General features: G+C 44.8%; 2 protein-coding genes across 3 annotated transcripts; one reads left to right on the plus strand and one right to left on the minus strand.

Moving 5' to 3' along the window:
- Positions 1-49: 49 nt before the first annotated feature.
- TAF13 (TATA-box binding protein associated factor 13) lies at positions 50-6912 on the plus strand. Its single transcript, XM_084638215.1, has 4 exons — positions 50-139; positions 1438-1516; positions 2301-2398; positions 3586-6912. The coding sequence occupies exons 1-4, from the start codon at positions 113-115 to the stop codon at positions 3754-3756; spliced, it is 375 nt and encodes a 124-aa protein (XP_084494341.1). The 5' UTR covers positions 50-112; the 3' UTR covers positions 3757-6912.
- Positions 6913-6993: 81 nt separating this feature from the next.
- On the minus strand, positions 6994-21323 carry RMP64 (ribonuclease MRP subunit p64). 2 transcript variants are annotated; one of them, XM_084638194.1, is made up of 9 exons: positions 21210-21323; positions 20238-20275; positions 19110-19186; positions 14749-14880; positions 14316-14393; positions 11989-12344; positions 11018-11079; positions 10317-10546; positions 6994-9763 (listed from the first exon to the last, which is right to left on the minus strand). In XM_084638194.1, exons 1-9 carry the CDS (start codon positions 21307-21309, stop codon positions 9343-9345), a joined length of 1494 nt encoding a protein of 497 aa, XP_084494320.1. In that variant the 5' UTR covers positions 21310-21323; the 3' UTR covers positions 6994-9342. The 2 variants fall into 2 exon arrangements, with proteins under 2 accessions (XP_084494320.1, XP_084494321.1); XM_084638195.1 differs by having other exon boundaries at positions 6995-9763; positions 20121-20275; positions 21210-21315.
- Positions 21324-22207: the final 884 nt, after the last annotated feature.

Raw genomic sequence — 22207 nt, forward strand, 5'->3', positions numbered from 1 at the left:
GGGCGGGGCCTAGGCGGGGCGGGGCAAGTGAAGCAGCGGGGGGCGGGGCCGGGCCTGGGGCCGTACAACAAGATGGCGCCGCCCAGCGGGGAAGTGCGAGGCTGCGGCGAACATGGCGGACGAGGAGGAGGATCCGCCGGTGAGTGAAGCTACTAGGGCTTGGGGGACCCCGGTGCCTCCTTCCCGGCCCGGCCCCTGCCGGGAAACGACTTCGGGGATCGCCGGGGTCTGGCTGCCGCGTCTGGCGGGGACCCGGAGAGACCGGCTGCAGGGGCGCCGGGAGAGTGTCTCTTTCTGAAGATCAACCTGGGGCCTTTCCCGGCTGCTTCGCGTGTGCTGGCCGCCGCCGCCGCCCTTCTCCAGCTTGTACCACGCACCCTCCCCCCACTCCCCCCCCCCCCCCACACACACACGGGTGCTGGCAGAGGATGTGGCAAGTCACTGGCTTAGCCGGGAGTCCCCATTGCCCAGCCCGGGTAGGGCTGCCGAGCGGGAACAATGTGTATAGTGGGGGGTGTTGAGAGCCACTGAACCAAACTGAAAAGGAGTCCTTGTGGCACCTTAGAGAATAAATTGGTTAGTCTCTAAGGTGCCACAAGGACTCCTTTTCTTTTTGCGAATACAGACTAACACGGCTGCTCCTCTGAAACCTGAACCAGGCTGTAAACCCTGCGTGTCATGGGAACCGCTTCAAGCCCCCGGGGGTGTGTGGCACCCCTAGTTCCAGCATCTGTGCTACTGAAGGTTTATGGTCCTGTTTCAGCTTTTGACATAGTCTGTTTTCTGCCACAAACTGGAAGCTCCCTCCCAGGCTGACTGTTGTGAGTACAGAGAGTGAGAGACAAGGTGACTGAGTTAAATCCATATTGCTAACTCCAAACGTTCAACAATCATGGGTCAGGCTCACCAAAAATCAGGAGATCATGTAAAAATACTAGATTTGGTTTTCTTTTTATTTGCCTTCTGCTTTTTGAGGCTTTAGCCTGCACTGGGGTCACATTTTGAGCCTTTCTCCATAGCCAGAAGGGCTAGAAACTTATTTTTTCTTTAAGAATGAAGGCTGAAATCATCACACAACCACTTGATTCCAGGAGCTGGGGCTTTAAGGAAAACAATCCTTCTGATGACAGTCGTGACACAATTATGAGTTAGCAACACTGGTTCTTGGGCCAGCTTCTCTTGGTGAAAGAGACAAGCTTTTGAGTTTCACAGAGCTCTACTTTAGGTCTTAAGTACAAATAGTTCTCATGCTCAAATGGAATTCATAATTAGACAGATATATCCCCCCACACTGTAACTCTGGGGTGGCTTGGGAGACCCTTATGGGGAGGTTGAGATGTTGGGGAGCAGAGGGAAGGGGCTTGGGTTGTGTGACCACCTGGGCCTGTCTGCTGTGCTGTTGTCTGATCTCCCTCTCTGGTGTCTGCCTCACGCTAGTTTGAAGAAGACACTGAGGAAGCTGGAGGAGGCCCAGATGGTGGGCAGGGCAAGAGGAAGAGGCTGTTCTCCAAAGAGCGTGAGTCGACGTGTGTGTGTGTCTCCATGTCCGGGTCAGTAAGGACCCCCCACCCTAGGATCTCTGAGAGCGACATTTATGGCATACCAGGGTACCCTTCACTCTTCTGGGGATTATAGTCTGTTAAATGAGGATGTAGCTGTAAATTGAAATAAGCCAGTCAAGGTGACAGGCCCCCAGGATCTCTGTGGGAGTATTGTTGTATAACTTGTAACTGTAAAGAAGGCAACAGGTTGTACTGCTGCCTAATTAGAGTCACAATTTGGATTGTGTAGTCCCTGCACCCATACCACAGGGAATATGATCCCTCAATATGTTCATTTTGGAGACCAGCACCTTTCATTAAGTTCTGGTGACTGATCTAGGATGCTGAAAATCATTGTCAGCTGAAAAATGAAGCCCTTTTAACTTGTTAGATTGCTTTCTGAACTACAAATCACTTTAATCACCATTATAGAAACTGTTCTTTGGAAGCACAGGAACAGCAACCCTAGATCAGACCCAGGTCCATCTAATCCAGTATCCTGATCCTAGCGTTTGTTGTCAAGCATAGTTCCGGTAGTACTACATGTACTGTATGTATTTCAAATGGTTGTTGCTAATATGGTTTCTGTTAACAGCCACATGGCATCTGCATGTCATTCTTACCACAATTCTATCATGTTTGGGTTGCACAGACTTGTAGATTTGCATTTGTTTGAAGAACTTGTTGCATTTGCTAAGTCTGCTGCATAGCTGGAACGAGGGAGCTCTTTCAGTCATACTATGTTTTCTGTTTCCCCAGTAAGATGTATGATGTATGGGTTTGGAGATGACCAGAATCCCTACACAGAATCGGTAGATATTCTTGAAGACCTGGTGATAGAGTTCATCACAGAGATGGTAAGTTATATTAAAAAATCTGCTTAATTTGTTTCTGGACTGTAATGACTAGAAAGAGCAGTCCATTTAAAAACAAATAACTCTTAGTTATGGACAGTGGTTAGGAAAGCCCTTTCTAAAAAAAGATCAGTGGAAGGGAATGGTTTAGTTTTCTAAAGACTCTAAAAGTAGGCTTTTTTTATTTTTCACTAAAAAGACCTATAATTTAAAAAAAAATAAACTTACATAAATTTAAACCATTAATAAATGTCTTGAACTAATCCAGTAACTGGCTGATTAATCATCTGATTTGCACCCCAGAAGTCACTAACCCTTCATCCTTCCAGGGTTGATGATCTTCTGCATTCAACAGTGTGTATAGCATTTTTAGATGATACTTTTAAAGGGAAAGGAAAAGTCCTGCATGCTCTGTGTGGGCATTGGCTCACATTTCTATTGTTGTAAGAGAAGATTTGCCTTGTTGCCCTGAGCCAGGGATTCCTGGATTCCATTTTTTTAACTGAGCTGTGTGTTTTCTTCTCCTGGGATACAGGAGTTTACTCCTCTATTTCTACATTATTTTGCAAGTTAGGCCTGTCCTCCTGTGCACTTGTGGCTACTCTGATTTTGGTGTCATCAGCAAGTTAGATGACAATTCACTACACGCACACGCACTCAGTGAAGGCACAAAGCAGCTGTGCAGGGTGCAGACATAGGCTTGGCTGTGAATTTTATGTTATGTTTGTGACTTTTTTTATGACAAAGCACCTTACAATGTAGCACTTATATGTGAGTTGCCACGAAATAAGATTTCCAGATTTTATTTATTTGAGTTTTGGAGTGGGGTGCATATTGACTGGCACAATAGATCCTGGTCCATGAATCTTGTTCATAACTGCTATGGTATTGCAAATAGTAAATAACTGGTAGGTAATGTTGCTGCATAAAAGACTGATTTTTTTTTTTTTTTTTTTACTAGTGTGAAAGGTAGTTCATAGACCACCTAGAAAGGCTCTCCTGACCATAGTTTAGCTAGGATGGTGGCTTTCAATCTCTGGAACTATTGGTTTCCTCTTCAAAAGTGCAAAGCCTGGCTTGTTAGAACCAAAGTGTCAGTGTACCATCTAAAAAGTGTGTAAGGTAACTTACAAGAGGGAAAAGGAAGCATAACTTTCAGTGAAATCATTTACTACTTTTTTTTTAAACAGACACACAAGGCAATGTCAATTGGACGGCAGGGTCGTGTACAGGTTGAGGATATTGTCTTTTTGATCCGTAAAGACCCACGGAAGTTTGCTAGAGTAAAAGACCTGTTGACTATGAATGAAGAACTGAAACGAGCCAGGAAGGCTTTTGATGAAGCAAACTATGGATCTTGATGCTTTTGTGTTGTGCAGAGATGGTAAACGTTATGGCTACATGTTATCCCTATACTTTTTTTTTAAAAAGCAATTCTTTTTTTCAATACTGAGAAATTAACCCCTACTGCTTTCAGTTTGTTTTTGTGGGGTTTGTGTGTGTGTGGGGTTTTGTTTTGTTTGGGGGTTTTTTTGGATGGATTTCAGTGCTGAAGTGTCTAAAGCAGCATTTACTGGTTAGAACTGCCAGATAAGCCTGTAAATGTATCTTAATATTTTGTATATTCTTTTTATGCTATTTTAAGAAAAGGCAAGGGAGTTCAAACTAGAAGTGTTCTAGAAGTTCTTCATGCTTGTTTGTCGCACCTCTTGTTTTGAGCTATGGCAGCCTGTCATGTACCAGATGACTGACTAGAAAGCTAAATGAGAAGAGATGCTTGGCGACTGTGCACAGTTCTCATTAGATTCATATATCCTTCACCTGATCCACCAAGTTGATTTCAAAGGAATAACTGAAAAATTAGTGTTTGAACATCATTATGTTTGGAGAGGTTTAAACAGTGTAGTTAGCCAAAGTATTGAAACTTCTGCTTTTTCCACGTCTTCTCTTTATAAGGGGGTATTTATGAATAATAAAATGTTTTAACAGTTCACTCACTCACTCTTGCTTTGAGTCTGCGATGTTAAATATATTCAAGGCATGTGAGAATATTTCCACATAAGGAACAAGAATTTATTTGCACTAAAATGCTGCATGTCCAGTAGTCTCAATGGAGTTTTAATCTAAAATATGATTTTCATGGAAATGGCTTTGTTTTTTTGTGTGCACGCTGCCAGATATTAGTGAGGATGCTGACTTTTTAGGATTTAGCTTCAGTTAGCTGTGACTCTCTAGGCTCACCTCCCCTAGATTTAACTGCACTCTAATAGTTCTTTCCACATAATGTAGTCTAGAAAGACAAAACTGGGTTTTCAGGCATTTATTAACCAAGAGAAGGAAGCAGCCAGGGATGAATAAACAGCAGGTTCCAGTTTCCTTCTGGCATAATAAAGCTTAATGATTCTGTTCAGTCAGAAATAATTTAATAGTTCTTTGTACTGGTGGAAGATGCAGCTGCTGTGGCATTTCACAGCTGGTGTAATGTTTGAAACATTACACTAGAGGGAGCCTTTCAAATCTAGGTTTAAATTCCACTACAGTTGACTTACCTTTCATCCTTAAGACACACATTATTCCGTATATTTTACTCTGCGTGGATCTCCTGCAGAAGGCCATAAACAGAAGTCCTGCCTGTTTGATAGGAACATTACAGATCCTATGGTGCCCCTTTTGAAACAGCAGACATTACCATATTTATCCCTGTAACCCATTGGTTCTCAACCTTTCCAGACTACTGTGCCCCTTTCAGGAGTCTGATTTGTCTTGTGGACGGCAAGTTTCACCTTACTTAAACTACTTGCTTACAAAATCAGATATATAAAAATACAAAAGTGTCCCAGCACACTATTATTGAAAAATTGCTTTCTCACTTACCATATAGTTATGAAATAAGTCAATTGGAATATCACTATTTACATTTCAGTGTAGTCTATAGAGCAGTACAAACAAGTCATTGTCTGTATGAAATTTTAGTTTGTACTGTTTTCGTTAGTGCTTCTTATGTAGCTTATTGTAAAACTAGGCAAATATCTCTAGATGAGTTTTTGTAGCCCCTCGAAGACCTCTGCATACCTCCAGGGGTATGCGTAACTCTGGTTAGGAACCATTGCTCTAACCCACTGGTGACATCGTTTTGTGATTTGTGTAGTGATAGCTTGTAAGTGGTGTGGGATCTTCTAAAAGAAAGGTGTTAAGTGTGAATTATAGTTTACTACATGACAAGAGAATTTCAGGGGGAAGCCAATCAAGCCACTAAAATAGACCGCTTCTTCCAAGATTGGCCTGCTGTATTATGCTGCAGGACTACTCAAGCCTAGTGCCTGAACGTAGCATTTAACCTTGTAAATAACAGCCTAGAGCGGGGTGGCCAACCTGCGGCTCTTCAGAAGTTAATATGCGGCTCCTTGTACAGGCACCGCCTCAGGGGCTGGAGCTACAGGAGCCAACTTTCCACTGTGCCGGGGGGCGCTCACTGCTCAGCCCCTGGCTCTGCCACAGGCCCTCGCTCCTCCTCTCCCCCTGCCCCCAGAGCCTCCTGCATGCTAAGAAACAGCTGATGGGGAGGTGCTGGGGGGGAGAACTGATGAGGGGCTGCTGATGTATTACTGTGGCTCTTTGGCAATGTACATTGGTAAACTCTAGCTTCTTCTCAGGCTCAGATTGGCCACTCCTGCCTAGAGGACTTTTGTAGAAATTTTAACTTGTATGCAAAGAAAATAAGATCACAAAACTTGGGGGGGGGGGGGGGCATTTTTATGCATGGGTAATGTGACTTAATTTGAATACTTAACACCAATGGGGATGGTGCTGTATAAAATGTAAATGTGTCTGTGCTGAAGTGAGGTAGGAGACTTATAGGATGGGGTAGCTTTGTTCTTCCATCCTCTGGGCTACCTTTTATTTTTCTTGTGGGCACTATTGTAAAGATTGGTTTTAAGGAGGAATAGCACCTAGATTATTTTGTGTATTATAAGGCTAGCAGATCCAGTTTTGGACCAGCACCCCATTGTAGTAGGTCCTGTATAACAGAGTATTTCATATACCCCCAACATTCTTCTAGGTGAAAACAGATCACTGGGGCATTGTGATAAATCCAAGATTTCAGTGGCATCCTGGTAACTGCTGTATCAGCTGCCCCCCCCACTCTGCTGTGATACTTACAGGAAACTGACCAGAGAAAGTATTTAAACAAAAAATTGCATCCTCCCCCCTCCTCTGGCACTTAAGGTTTGATCCTGGGAACACACATGTAACTATGAACAGTAGTCCCATTGGATTCAATAAGACTACTCCTGTACAGCAGTGATATAGAAGCAGGACCATAAATTAAGTTGTCCTCAGCATGGACCATGGCTCTGTATGTATTTGTACAGTGACTCCTCACTTAGTCATCCCCATTAACATTGTTTCATTGCTGATCAATGGGGGGACATGCTTGTTTAAAGTTGTGCAATGTTCCCTTATAAGCTTCACAATCATCATTGCTGTGTAGAGTATTAAATTGTTTAAGACTTGTACTCTGTGTGTGTATATGTGTGTGTGTGTGTGTATATATATATATAAAAAAAATTTTCCACCAAACAAAAAACTTCCCTAGAACCTAACCCCCATTTACATTAATTCTTTTGGAGAAATTGGATTCACTTAACATTCTTTCACTTAATCACATTTTTCAGGAACATAACTACAACATTAAGCAAGGAGTTATGGTACATACAAATAAATACAAAATACCTCAATGTTGCTTGGAAGCCTCTGAGCAGTAGTGAAGTTAAGTATTTCATAACTGATTGATTGGTGCTATTATTCTTGCACCTTTCTCTGAAGCAGCTGGTGCTGGTCCCTGGTAGAAATAGGCTTTACTAGACTAAACAGACCACAGGTCAGCTCCTCATGTATTCTCCATCCTTATTTTCAGTTACTTGTATCTTTCCCAGAAAGTAGCCTTCTGAGCTGAAAGCTGCTTCTTAAGCTATGTCCAGCACTGAGTTATGGAATATTCTACTGAAAAGCTTAATCTGTACCTGCCTTTTGCAGTGTAATAACTCCATGGAAGTGGATTTGTGTCTTCTGATGAATGAAGGCAGAACGCTTATTTTTAATCATGCTGCAGCTAGACTTCTTCAGTGCACTATAGTTGGCTACTACCCTTAAAGTAGCCTCAGCTACATTGTGTGTAAGCTGAAACATCAGCTCACCTCTTCCTCCAGACTGAGTTGTTTTATGCACCGAATCAGCGCTTCAAATAGGTAAGCATCTTTCAGAACTGGGGTTCTCAATGAAACCCTAACCCCTGTGACACTTATTCTACAGTGTACCTCCAGCCCTGACTACTAGACTTACTATATGGATCACTCTTACAGGTGGGGCTTAAACTTCACAGCACCAGCAGGAATGCATGCTCACTGTATGACCTACATTTCAGATCTGGCCAAGCACTGGAGTTTGGGTAGCTTAAAGCAGTGGCTGTCAACCTTTCCAGACTACTGTACCCCTTTCAGGAGTCTGATTTGTCTTGAGTACCCATAAGTTTCACCTCACTTAAATTACTTGTTTACAAAATCAGACAAAATACAAGAGAGGCACAGTACACTTACTGAAAAACTGATTCATTTTTATCATGTAAAAAAATGAATTAGAATATAAATAGTGCTTACATTTCAGTGTATAGTAAAGTTATCTGTATAAAACTTTAGTTTGTACTGATTTTGCTAGTGCTTTTTATGCAGCCTGTTAAAACCTAGGCAAATATCTAGATGAGTTGATGTACCCCCTGGAAGACCTCTGTGTACTCCAAGGACACATGTACTCCTGGCTGAAGGCAACACTGTAGGAGCCAGCTTATGTGCTCCCATATGCTTTAGGCATCAGAATGGCAAAGACTGCTGTCCTCCCTCTAGGATCATGACAATACAAAGACATTTTGGCTTCTGTACTAGCAGCAAATATTAAAGGGGTGACTGAACCTAGTCTTGGCTTGTTTGAACACTACAGATACTTAGAAAGTATTTTAAATCTTCACTCAAGGCAAGGGAGGGGTTCCTTTGATAGCCAGAAGCAGGTGGCCTGGCTCTTTCCACACGCTAGAGGAATCTTGTCCTCTAGTTGGTTTCTAACATGGTGTTTTATACTACATTCTGTGATTGCAGCACTTATAAAGACAGGTCTCTCATTGTCATGCAGTAGGACTAAAGAGAGATGAAGAGATGAAAAACGCATCAAATAAACCACTGTTCCCTTAGCAAGGCCCTCTCACCCATGAAGATTTATTGGACTGTCCATCTGAGATATCTCCTCTAAAATACCATTTTGCAAAGAAACATTTAGTAAGACCATCATCTTCTGTAGTGCAGCCTCACTAGCCCCCACCACGCCGCCCCAATTATTGTGGGGAAATTAAGTATGTGGATTACAGAGATTAACACTTAAGAAGATGGGTTGGGGTCTCCTAAAGGAAACTATTAGAAACATTGTTAAAGGCAGTTATAAAAGCTAGACTGTGGAGTTCTAGAGCAGTAGTCCCCAAATTTTCATGGTTCATACACTGCTCTGTGCACCCCTACCCCATGTGCCCAGGAGCAGGGCTGTAGCTCCTGGGGTGGGGGGGGGGGGTGGAGATAAACACAGGTAAGGGGGCCAAGGCTGGGGCTGCAGCTCGGTGCGGGTCTCGGGCCAGGGCTGGGAACAGAGCAGTAGCCAGGGGCCAAGGATTGGGGAGGGGCCAAAACTAGGGGTGAGACGGGTGTAGAGTTGAGGCTGCGCATGGGGCCAGAGCAGAGGGGTTGGAGTGGGGTTGGGTGGTGCTTCTTCCCCCACTCCCCATGGGGACTGGCTTGGGCCCCACTGTGCCCCCCCCCAATGTTCCTCCACACCCACCCTTGGGGGGGCATGTCCCACAGTTTGGGGACCTCTGTACTACAGTGACTCACCCACATATCACACCAGTGTTATACACCTATTGCTGCAAAAATGTCATCAATATCATTGTTCTCACTAGCCCCTTTCACTGTAGGTCCAGGGTTTCTTTCCAACGCCACAGGTTCAGAGGTCCCCACTTTGTCTTGTTCTCTAACATGCTTGGTAGCACTACAGTCTCCTGCTTTTCTTAAGTGAAGTGAATACTCACACTGCTGAGCAGGAAAGAGGGACACAGCACCAGGCATACTGTCTTCAAAAAGGATGGAAGTGTTTTGTTGAACAAACTCTGGAGTCTTCTTTGAGACAGATTTTGACCTTTTAGACAGTTTGATCTTCCTTTGCTGCCAGGAACTTGCTCTGTGGTACTGCTTTGGCCAACGTGCCTTTTGCAAGCCAGAGAGAAGGTATTTGCAGATAGATGCTTTAACACAGCCCAGTTTTTTCTGCAAGCTTTAAGGTGAAGGGGGAAAAACAAAGCAATTCTTCAGTGAGAAGGGGGAAAAAACAAAAGGGTTTCTGCTCTGGCAAAATTCAACCCTCCCAGCGTTGGGACATTTCCCTTCTTCCCTCACAACTCAGAGGTATTGAAGCATCTTGGAAATCATAAGCCCAGGCTTGCAAAAAATCACCATCCCAGGTAGAAAGAATATTCGCCCACCCTTTCATCTTATTGCAGTGTAGAAAGTATTCATACACATTTATAAAAGCCTCACTGCAGATGAGTGAACAGAATAATTTAATTAAGCAACTGCACACTGGTGGACTCTAACTTTCGTTTAAGAATAGCTGATTTCTGTCATCTTAAGCCAAAAACCCCACTCATACCAGAACAGCAGTCGCCACTCAAGGTTTTGTACTAGCCTAGCTACATTAGTTTTAAGTCAACACTTAGGTGATGCCAATACAATTTTCCCACATAGGTAAGACCTAAATAGTAGGATATATTGAAGAACAGTAAAGTGGTGTCCCAGAAAACCACAAATCCATGTTAAATTACACCTGCCTGCAGCCCTGAGCCTCCACATGCTGCAGCCGTTTGCTTTTCAAAAGTTTGGTTCCCAGAAAGAAAGCTTCTGACTTGAGCTTTTTGCTTTTGCAGCAGTGAACAGCCATTTTGAGTGCTTCAGACAGTTCTCTGAAAGAGCAGGCTTCTCTAAACCTCAACACAAGGGATTTGGCATGCTGGGATCTCGCTGCTTTTGCTTCAGAAAGTGTTAGTCTGAAGTCTACATCCTGAAATAAAGATGAAGGAAGAAATTAGTGTTTTAAAAAAAATCAGTGTCCAATTGATCCTCAACAGGAGAAAAGCTCAGATCCTTAGTGTTAAAGAAACATCATTTACTGCACCGAGGCGCAGTGGTCTGGTTGTTAAGAGCAAGGGACTTAAGTTCAGGAAACTGCAGTTCAATTCCCATCTCTAGCACCAACTGTGAAATGGAGACGGATACCCACATTTGTAAAGCACTCAGATCCGCAAGCAAAGGATAAACTACATCGTCTATGCAAAGCCTCCATGCCAGTCTGAGGAGCTAAGACAAGGTAAGCCAGGGAAAGAGCCCTGGAAGCCACTAGCTTCAAAGTACCAGGGACAGGCAACGCAGAGGGGAAGAGAATATTTTCCATCACAAACATACAGAAAAAGCCTTTGGAGCCCTGATGTCCTCTTTAAGAGACACAACGTGTGTTAATTTAAGCCATACAAACCTTTTGGACTCTGGGTTTAAGTTGCCTACATAACGTCTTGATGTCAAATCCCAACTGCTCCCCTAGGGAGGGAGAGAAAGAAAAGATTGTCGCTTAAAAATGGGAAGAGTTAGTTCATGTTGGTAAGAGTCCTTTCCGTAACTGCAGTTTCACCCCAGCTCAGCTGTTCAGTCTGCTGCATAGCCATACAGGAGACATCGGGCCGTAAGCTGCTTACTAACAACTGGCTCACACCAGGGCTCAGCATTGCCAGCTGGCAATGCAAAGAGGGGCGAACAAAGGATCCAGATGCAAGATACATTTCAGCCACCTAGGAGCAAGGAACAAAATGGATGGCGAGATTCACAGAAAGCAACACAGAAAAATTAGGTGGATAAAGAAAGCCATTCATGCACTTTGATGCTTTTGGCTTCTGCCACCAGCCCTCCTGGAAGGGAGGTTTAGTGGTTAAAGCACAGATCTAGGTTCTGCTGTGTGGGACTTGGCCAGTTTACTTAGCTTCACTGTCCCCTCATTTATAAAATGGGGAGGAGGAATGATAAGAATGAGCTGTCTACTATGTAGACCTACTAAGAGGCTTAAATTGTTCATCTTTGTAAAGGGTTTTGAGATCCTGTACTGTACCGCACCATGGAAGTGCAAAGCATTACTTAACACACTTCCCCCCGCACCAAAAGTCCTCACATATTTCCAGAAAAACAAGTAACAAAATTGCAAAGCTTTACACTTCAAAAGAGGACGTGAAAGAGAAACATAGGCCAAAGCACACTTCTTACCACTCTTCTGTTAAGAGATCCCAGCATATACCTGGCACAGAGAAGCTTAAAATGAAGCATTTCATGCTGGGACCTGTTGTATCCCTGAGCCACAGGATTTACTCGATTTTATGCAAGTTAGGTAGAACCTAAGGGTTAGGGGCATGTTGCAAACATGGCCCTCCCCACCAACAATACTATAGCAGAACTCTTTACCTTTATTAGATCTCTTCACCAGAACCGGCTTCCCAATGTCAATAGGGCGCTGGATGCTCATCATCTTCTTGCTGCCCCTTGTGGGAGCTGCCAGGCCTCTCTCTTTACTGCACCTGGATGCTACTGCAGGCCCTGTGAACAGTCTGTTCAGCCACCCAGTTGCCTTTTTTGTTGCAAGTACTTTAGGTCTTTTCTTAATCTCCAAATAAAGGGGTCCCAGAAACTCAGTGATTTCAGAAGGGAAGGTAAACCCCTTAATATAAGGCATCTGCTGGGTCCTGGACACCTCCTGCAGCAACCCAGACAACACCCCATATAAAGAAATGAGGCTTTGTAATACACACCTATAAAGAATCCTGGGAAAATAAACACATGGGCATGAGCCAGCTGCAGACACAAGCTGTTTAACTTGTATTCACTAAGCAAGTACACTAATCCTGTACCTGCCTCTCCCTCCCCTTTTCTCCTAAAGAAGTCCCTTTCCTCTTCCCTCCCGCCCCCGACACTTCTGGGTCCTGACTTCATGCTCTCCAACCACCTTTCCTTGCATGTGTTTCGAAACTGGTTCTTCCCTACAAATAGCCTAACCTCCCAATGTAAACTGCTTCCTCAATGCTGATTTCTGGCCTAAGGGAGGGTTAGCAGTTTTGGTTGGACCTATTCCTGGAGGTTTCATCATGATATAATCTTTAACTAAAAAGATTTATCTTTAACTCCTGGAGACTCCAGGACAATCCTGGAAGCTTGGCAACCCTAAGCATGGGGCAACAGGACAGGACTTGCTCCACTCTATAAGTCTCCATCCAATACCCACCCTCCAGAAACCACTTTTCTTCCCTAGCACTATATCTTGTGGATCTTCCATAAACCCTGGGAATTAGCAGGTTCCCAGGTAACATCCAGCCAAGCCCATTTAACGGGCATTCTTTCATGCACCAAAACATTTTGCATCAATTCAATACAGTTGGGCCTACTTATTTGATATGATACACTTTCCTTTTCAATGTCAACTGGAAAATTATTTTCCTGTTCCAAACGGCTCTTATACAATTTATTATACATGGAGCTATGCCATGCAAGAGAATCTACATTTTTTTTTCAGTCTAATTGCACACTTTGTACATGAAACAATGATGTGAAGAGACTGGAACAATGATTTCACTGAAAGAATCAGGAGCATTGAGGACTGGCTCCATTCTATCAATTTTATTTTCAGCATGAGGCAGGTCAGATTGGTTACTGGAAAATCCCAGATGTTAAAAAATGTTGTGGCAAACTGACACCATGTAGTATAGATAGGTATATACAGAGTGAAATGAACTTGGCTAAAGAAAATATATGTTTTGCAGTTCATGTAAAGTGCAGGTCCTGTTAGCAGTTGTGGGAGAGCCTTGAAGGAAGAGGGCTAATTGGAAAAACTGGACCTGGAAGGTAACTGACAAGATAGGAGGGAAAGTCCTTAAAGAAGACACCCTAGTTACCAAGAGTGGTTCAAACTGGTTTAATCAAAAAGAAATTTTCAGTCATGTAGGGTCTGATAAAGGTATAACAGGCTGAGTGTTCACTCTGAGTACCTGCCCTGTGCAGCTGGAACCAGCCAACATGGGTTTGAGCATCCCAGGTCTATTCCTGTTGTAAGTATCTACTCCATACTTATAACTGCATGTTATTATATGGGTGTGGTTATTGCTTAGGCATTTAAGACACATTTGGAGCAACTATAAATATCATTTCACCTTTGGATTTAATAAAGGAATTTATGGTTAAATTAGTGTCATGGTAATACCCTGTATTAATAATAAAAAGAAAAGGAGTACTTGTGGCACCTTAGAGACTAACCAATTTATTTGAGCATGAGCTTTCGTGAGCTACAGCTCACTTCATCGGTGAAGTGAGCTGTAGCTCACGAAAGCTCATGCTCAATAAATTGGTTAGTCTCTAAGGTGCCACAAGTACTCCTTTTCTTTTTGCGAATACAGACTAACACGGCTGTTACTCTGAAACCTGTATTAATAATTCTAACCACCCTGATTGTGGTATAGTTAAGGTTAGAGAAATTTGCTAAGTGCCAAGTATGCACATTTCACATCCACTACAGCATCCTACAGGATATCCAGTAAGAGAACACAGCTTGTTTGTCGCACCTGAAACTGACAGGTCAAGAGAGAAGGAAGGTGGCACCGACTAGGACTACACCACCCTATTCTGGTGAGACAACTCACTAAGCAGAAAGGCCAGAGTACAGCCATGCCATCTGCTGGTGAAAGTACCCAAGGAAAAGAAGACAGATGAAAAACAGTAAAGATTAGTTTTCAAAATGTACAAACCATAATCTACTTAACAATCCTGAAACCACGGTGTTCAAGAGAATGTATTCTTCCAAACACAGATGCTTAACAGATAGGCTGGAAATTAAGCTGGTTAAGGTTAGACAACACTATAACAATGTACAATGGAACTCAGTGAGCAAAGAGACTTTCCTTAAAAAAAACCTCAAGCAGCAATAGCCTTGGCAATTGTTTAGGCTAGGGATACCCAAATGCAGGCTTACTAGGGGCTGCAATGGCAAATTTCACACCTAATAACACAAATACATGCATGCAACTTGAAGCTTCTTTAATAGATTTAAAAAAAAGAATTGCTTGGCTGAGTCTAGCAGCAGTTACGAGCCTACAGTAGATCCAGTTCTCACCATGAAGCTGAATGGGGGAGGGCTGCAAGTGATATTTAAGAAAATCATTCTGTAAAGAGAAAGGATACACAAATGCTTTGCAGCAACACTCCAGTAAGCGCAGCAAGAGCTTACAGCCTCCCAAGATCTTCACCGCCACCACTTCTGTCACAGGCTGGCTGGGAACTAAGCACTCCCCTGCATTTTCAGATTTACTTTTCCTACATTGTCAGAAGGGTAAGGAGATGGTGGTTACACTTAGCATTTGTATTTTCTTCTGAAGTTTTTAGCAGCTTGGAGGTAATGCTTACTGAGGCCTGGTCTGCACTACAAAGTTAGGTGCCTTTGTGCATGTGTCTATTCTTAAATCCATCTCCCACCTATAAGCACCCTGTTATGGCAACACAGTAACACCCCCTCCCCAAGTGGCGCTGAGCCGTGGTCGACGTACTGAGGTTGACGCAGCACAAGTGCAGACACTGTGTTACTTAACAGTCCTCCAGCAGCTGTCCCACAATGCCTGACACAGACTGCTCTGGTCACAATTATGAACTCCACTGCCTAGGGATCACAGAGAGTGGAAGGCCCCCTCCCCTTTAAAGCCCCCTGATTGTCCCACTTGGTGAGCACACCTAGCAGCTCTCCATTGCTGTGTGCAGTTGCCCAGCTGGACATGACTGCTACACACTCCAGACATGTGCCAGCTCAGATTACATAGGAGATATTAGATCTCCTGGGCCTGTAGGGAGAAGAGGCTGTGCAGACACAGCTACAGACTAGCTGTAGAAATGTGGACATCTATGAGCAGATTGCACGGGGGGTGCAGAAGGGGTACGACATGGACCAGCAGCAGTGCCACATGAAAGCGAAGGCACTACATCAGGCATATCAGAAGGCCATGGAGGCCAACAGTCAATCCGGTGCCAAACTGTAGACATGCCACCTTTACAAAGAGCTGCATGCCATACTTGGCAGAGACCCCATCACCACAATGGATACCTCCAACGAGCCTGAGCCACAGGCCCCTGGCATGAACAGCAAGGATGAGGGACAAGTGACCAAGGACCCAGCTATGCTGAGCATCAGGACCTGTTTGAGATTCCACTGCAGTCCAGGCAGTTGAGCATGGGGAAGTCCGATGCAGAGGAAGGAACCCAGGTAAGTGTAACTGTATTTCCCATTACATTGATGTACTGAGCTGTGTCCTGTTAAGGTGGGGGCACCATATCGACTTTTCATTAGTTTACTCATACGAGACGAGGTAGCAGTAGAACAAAGAGAGGTAGCATCGTTATCTGCTTTTCATTGCCCTGTAGAGTTAGGCAAGGGGGCCATATAGAGCAATTTGTTTATACACAGGGATGGCCCTTGAATCCTCCTGAACGATCTCGAAGAAACTTTCATGGAGTTACTCCACAGTCCTCTCCCAAAGGTTTCTAGGAATGGCAGCCTTATTTCTTTCTCACACCACTCCGCGATAATTTTGGCAGGCACTATTGCAGTACACAGGTAGCAGCATAAAGGCCCGGGCAGCAGCTGTGCTCTCTGTTACCCTGAGAATTGAGATATCAGCTAAAATCACCACCCCTCTGCGTGGGAAATGGTGCCAGTATTCAGTGCTGTTGCCTTATACTCACAGTTTCATGCAACTGAGCAATTCCCTCCTCATTTCCCTCACGCCCGGCGTGCCACGCTCACTGTGGCTGGTGCTGTGAGTGGCGCCCGGCACAAGCACACCAAAGCAGATGTGTCAATGAGCGGGTCTTGTTTAATTCTTTAGGGGAGCAAGGGATGGGAGTTCTGAACCTCAACTTTCGCTTTCCGTTGTGAATATACTGACAATGGTACCTCTGTGCATTTTATGTCGTTGCTGCCTTGAGGGGTTCCTGCTCCACATCCACTGAACATCTGAGAGTCAGATAAGGAGGAGAAAGAAGAGGACTTTGGGTGACATGTTCAATGAAATCCTGCAAGCCAGTGCTGTATCAGAGCTCAAGCACAGGGCCTGAAGGGTGAACACTGCAGACGGCCTGGAGAAGGAAAGAGCAGATAGGTCAAAGGCCCAGGAATCCCAGCAGGAAAAGGAGAGGAAGTTGCACTGGGATGTAATGGGGCTTCTCTGACAACAAACACAAATGCTGCAGATTCTTCTGGACCTATAGGTTCAACAGTCCTGGGCTTGCCTCCCTTTGTAGTCCATGGAGAACTCCATTGCAGCACCTCCTTACACCCCCTCTAACATTCCACATGGCATTATGGGCCGCATCCCTACCCCTATCATTCCACCCCACAGAATATTAAGGACAACCAGAGCATCACATACACTGACCTGTGAAAGCCACAGTTGCTGTATGTGTAGGTAAAGTGGACATGAACATTCCTTCCCCCTATTTAAGTTCTGTTCCATTAGTTTTTAATGTATTTGCTTTTAAATTGCAGGTTTTTCTTTGCACTTTTTGTTAATTAATAAAATTCTATTATTTCGAAAATAATTCATCTTTATTAGACCACAACATATGCTGTAGAGTGCCTAGCAGTTCTGAAAGTACCCCTTTGTTGTTGGTTTAACAACTCAGAGGATCAATGACCTACAGTGTAATAATCATAAATGTACAGCAAGCGCCACAAAATTAACAAGTACACTGACAGTGTGATATTCAGAGATATACACCAACCACCACACAATTCCTAACAGGCCCCAAACAGCAAGTCTAGGGAGAGCACAGTCTACCACAACACATTCCTGTGACTCACTGTTGATGTGCTCTATCAAAGCCTCCCTGAGCCATATAGCTCCACATTGAGCAATTCTACTAGCCCATGTGTCTGGTTGTTCAAACTCAGCAGACAGCCACTCCACCCCAGCAGCAAACTTGCCCTCTTTGCTTCACAGATATTACGCAGGTCACAGCAGACAGTTGTAACTGTTGGGATGGGTTTTTTTCCACTGAGATCCAATCTTGTAAGTGAGCAATACCAGCATCCCTTCAATCTACCAAAAACACATTTAACTGTCATTCTGCACCTACTGAGCAGATAGTTGAATCTCTCCTTGGTGCTGTTGAGGTGGCCGGTATACAGCTTCATAAGCCAGAGGAGTAAAGCGTAGGCTGCGTCTGCCAGGATCACTACTGGCATTTCAACATCACCAACGGTAATCCGCTGGTCGGGAAAGAAAGTGCCTGTTTGTGGCTTTCTGAACAGTCCTGTGTTCTTAAAGATGCAAGTGTCATGCACCGTCCCTGACCAGGCAACACCGATGTTGGTGAAGCATCCCTGGTGATCCACCGGTGCTCGCAAAATCATAGAAAAGTAGCCCTTTCTGTCGATGTGCTCTATGGCAAGGTACTCTGGTGACAAAATAGGGACATGCATGCTGTCTATTGCTCCACTGCAGTTTGGGAATCTCACCACTACGCCCTACACATTGCCGAGAATCACGGTCCAGTGTAGCATGAGACAATTAATGGCCCTGCATGCTTGCATGACAACAGCCCCTCCTGTGGATTTTCCAACTCCACAATGATTTCCCACTGACTGGTGGCAATTCAGCCTTGCAAATTTCCACAGTGCGATTGCCACTTGCTTCTCCACTGTAAGTGCAGCTCTCATTTTGTGTCCCTGTGCTGGAGGGATGGGGCGAGCTCAGCACACAGATCCAGGAAGGTGGCCTTTCACATCCAAAAGTTCTGCAGCCATTGCTCATCATCCCAAACTTGCATTACGGTAAGATCCCAACAGTCAGGACTCCTTTCTCAGGCCCAGAAGTGGCTCTTCACCTTCTGCAGCTGCTCTGTGAATGACACTAGCAACCTTGAATTGGTTCTCGCTATGTCCCACAGCAATCTGTCATCCAAGAAATCATCAAGTTCCTCGCTGATTCGGTTCTTCTTATGGCTCTGCAAATACTGGAGGATCATGCATCCGTCCTATGCTTGCAACACTTATGACAGTAGCGCAGAGCTGTGCAGGCTCCATGCTTCTGTCGGAGATAGTGGACAGTGAAGATGGCTCTGCAGTTTCATGGGATTTTTTTTTTTTTTTTTTAAAGACAAGAAAATTATGGGATATAGATGGCATTTTGTGATGGAGGCAGTTACATACTGAAAAGTTGAGCCCTTGTTCCCAGACACCCCTGCACAACTCATTTCTGCCCCACCATGCATTGTCAAAACTTCCCAAGAGACAGTGAGCTGGACGGTGGCAGGTTGCACACTGGGATACGTACCCATGGTGCACTGCACTGTGCATCGACACAAATACTCCTGGTAAGTATGCACAGAGCCGATGCTAGGAGCCAAGTATGCACGTGCACAAGCAATATACCCTGTGGCAGCTTTCTGCCAACATAACTTGTGTCGACCAAAGTTTGTAGTGTAGACATGGCCTAAGATACTGTATCACATAGCAAGAGAATGGGTGGTAAGATATACAGTTTCATGCAACTTACTTGGGACACAACTCCGCCAAGTCTTGAATGGAGCCCGTCAAGTTCATCTGATTTAAACGCTTTAAGCATTGTTCTACCTGGAAAGAGAACAAATACCTTGGGTGGATATTTTCAGAAAAACAAGTTTTTTAGCCTAACAGTTGTCCATTAAATTACGCAACATCTCCCCTTCTCAGTCTGCCAGGGGCAGTAGGTGGACCTTCTGAGTTGGTACATTCAAATATCCAAATAATGGTGGTGGGATCTCTCTATGACATTACTGTGACAGGAATTTACACTGGGACAAAGAGATTGTTGATTACTGCTGACTCCTGTAGGTTGCATGTTGCTATTTTGGGGATTTAATTAAGTTTTCAAAAATAAAAATGCAAATGACTTCAGAAGGAGGCAGTGTGTCAAGTGGATAGATAGGAAGTCAGAAAACCTGGGTTGTAACCTCAGTTGGGCTACAGCAATGAGCAGCATACTTATTATATTTAGCTAAAATACACCAAAAAAAATTTTTTTAATTGATATTCAGCAAATATATTCAACTTCACTTTTTAAAGCTGCTTTGAAAAACTCAGTTATTTCCCAAGGACAGTTTGCAGAAGTTGTATTTCAAAGGCAATTTGTGGATTATTTTCCCCCACCCATTGAACACAAATATTTGTATTTCTATTATTATTGAATTGTAAGAAGCATGAAATGGATAAAAACATCTAATTACATTTATTTAGGGTCTTAACTTGAACACAAAGGGTCTAAATATTGTTCTTACAGAAATAAATAGCAGAATTCTCATTGACTACAAAGGAGCAAGAATTGGTTCAAAATAAGTGGAACTTACAATATCTTAAAGACAAGCAAAGAGAGTTATGAAACTACCAAACCCCACACTTTTGGGATGAAAACAAGCCTGCCAAATTTCTTCCTCAAAAGAAATTTTGAGAAAATTGCAATGGACTAAAAACTGACATTTAGAAGACTCATTCCAACCATAATTATTTCATGAAGCTGCTTCTTGCTGACCTGTTTCAGAGACAAATAGGTTTTATGGTGAGACATTCTGTTGTGGAATGTATAAAGGATCGAATGTAAAACTTTTCCTTCTGCATCCACAGCTTTATTCTTTAGCAACGTGCTGACCTTGTAACATCCTTTAATAACAGCTGGAAGGCATCTCACTGAGGAAAAAACGGAGACATTAATTATTTATTCCATACACGATAAATCATATTAGGACAGCATAAATTACAACAATCCATGTCCCAAAGCACATGGGCCAAAGAAACATACTTCATAAAAGCTAGGAACTACCTGTCTTGTTTTCAAATACATTTGAACAAATACCAGTTTGCTACTCTTGCCTGCAATACATTCTTTAGTCCTTACTTATGATATATAACACATGGGAGTTCCATTAAAACAGAATTTTAAGTCATTTACTTCTCACCACTTCTTCTGTTTTCCATTTCACTTAGCTTGGACAGTGCAACTTGTGTGTTCTAGTTTAGGCAGTATCACTAGAGCTAGTCCAATAGATTTGGATTTGTGTTCCTAAAACTGCAAGGGAATAGAAATAAAACTGCCAGGAAGTGAGCTGAGGGAGGGGGGTTGGTTTTTTTAATCATGATCACTTCTAGTCAGGTTTTGTTCTGTATTTAAACCACAAACCTTTAGAACTCTGGGACTAAAACTACTAGATCAGACCCTCTAAAAATCCATTCCCAGATCCGTGACAATCCCAGTCACACACATGCTTCACGCAGTGTGCGCCTAGCTGTGTTTTAGAGTCACAGATGATCTGAGAGTCAGGTACTGGTGCCTCAAGTTTGCAGACAGGAAGGGAAAGAGCTAACGGCCCTGTACGTATTGGGGGGCGGAAGAGGGTCGCCACATATCCTGGTGAGTTCTACTTTCCTCCTCCCCAAGGCTGCTTCCACTATAGCCCCCAACCCCAGCATCCTTCCAGTGCAGCCCCCCCAACCCCGACCCCAGCATCCCTCCCGTGCAGCCCCACGCACGCCCCTGCCAACTTCCCTCTCGGTCCCAGCGGACGGTGGTAGGTGCTTGTTCTTCCCAGGGCCCCCTCCCCAGCGCTGCCCTTTGGTCGGCTACCTGCGGGGTGTTGGGCCGGCAGGGCCACCGTAGCGCAGCTCGCCGGCCACGGCACACGCCACCGGTTCCACGCCGCCTCCCCCTGCCCAAGCGCCGCCATTTTGCCGGGGTGGGAAGAGGCGGGGACTCCGAGAGCGGCGATATGGGGGCGGGGCTACAAGAAAGGAGGCGGGGCGGGGCGGGACCAAATGGTCTGGGCGGGGGAAGCGCAGGCTCTCCTGGGCGGGGCCTGGTGCGAGGCTTCCCCCCCGCCCCTCCCCGGGCTTCCTCGTGAGCGGCTGAGTCTCGTGGCGCCCCACTGGCCCCCGGGGTCCCTAGCGCGGGGGGCGGGTGAGGCCAGAGCCCCACGTGGGCCGGGTGCTGCCAGGGCCCCGCCTCCGCTGGGCTTGTGCCTCAGGCCCCAGCTCCTGGAGGCAGGCGATGGGGGGGAGAAGCTGAGCTGGCCCCCAGGGCAGGAGGTGTCCCGCCCTCCCGGCTGCAGAGCCCAGCTTGAGAGCGGGACCCCGGGGTAAGCCTTAAGGCTGTGAAGGCGAAGAACCCAGCAGGCATTAGTTTCTTTTTGATCGCATGAGTTGTAAGCCAATATCATGATTTTTCAGGGGCCTGTAACTTGTGAGCTTTGAACAGCGAGGGCTGGCGGCGCTCCTGCCCCCGCTGAGATCACCCCAGTGGGCATCCACATGGCAGGGATCTGGGGCAGTGTGGCCAAGCCAGGTCACTGCCCCCTCATCACAACTCAAAGCAGCACCAGACGCTGCCAAAACAACAGATGCAAAACCTGCGGCTATATCATCGCTGTGTCGGCTACAATAATCGATGCTCCCCACGGTACACCTTTCAAGAGCCACGGGTACCACGGGTGTCTATCACAGCATATGGTGTCCCTCATCCAGTAAACTAAATGCCCCATCAATAACTATGTGGGTGAAATGCGACTATCACTACACTGAACTCACACGGGGAAATGATAAAAGATAAAAAACTCCACATGGTCTGTC

Source organism: Lepidochelys olivacea (assembly GCF_965140295.1).
Source record: "Lepidochelys olivacea isolate rLepOli2 genome assembly, chromosome: 1".
Taxonomy (NCBI): domain Eukaryota; kingdom Metazoa; phylum Chordata; order Testudines; family Cheloniidae; genus Lepidochelys; species Lepidochelys olivacea.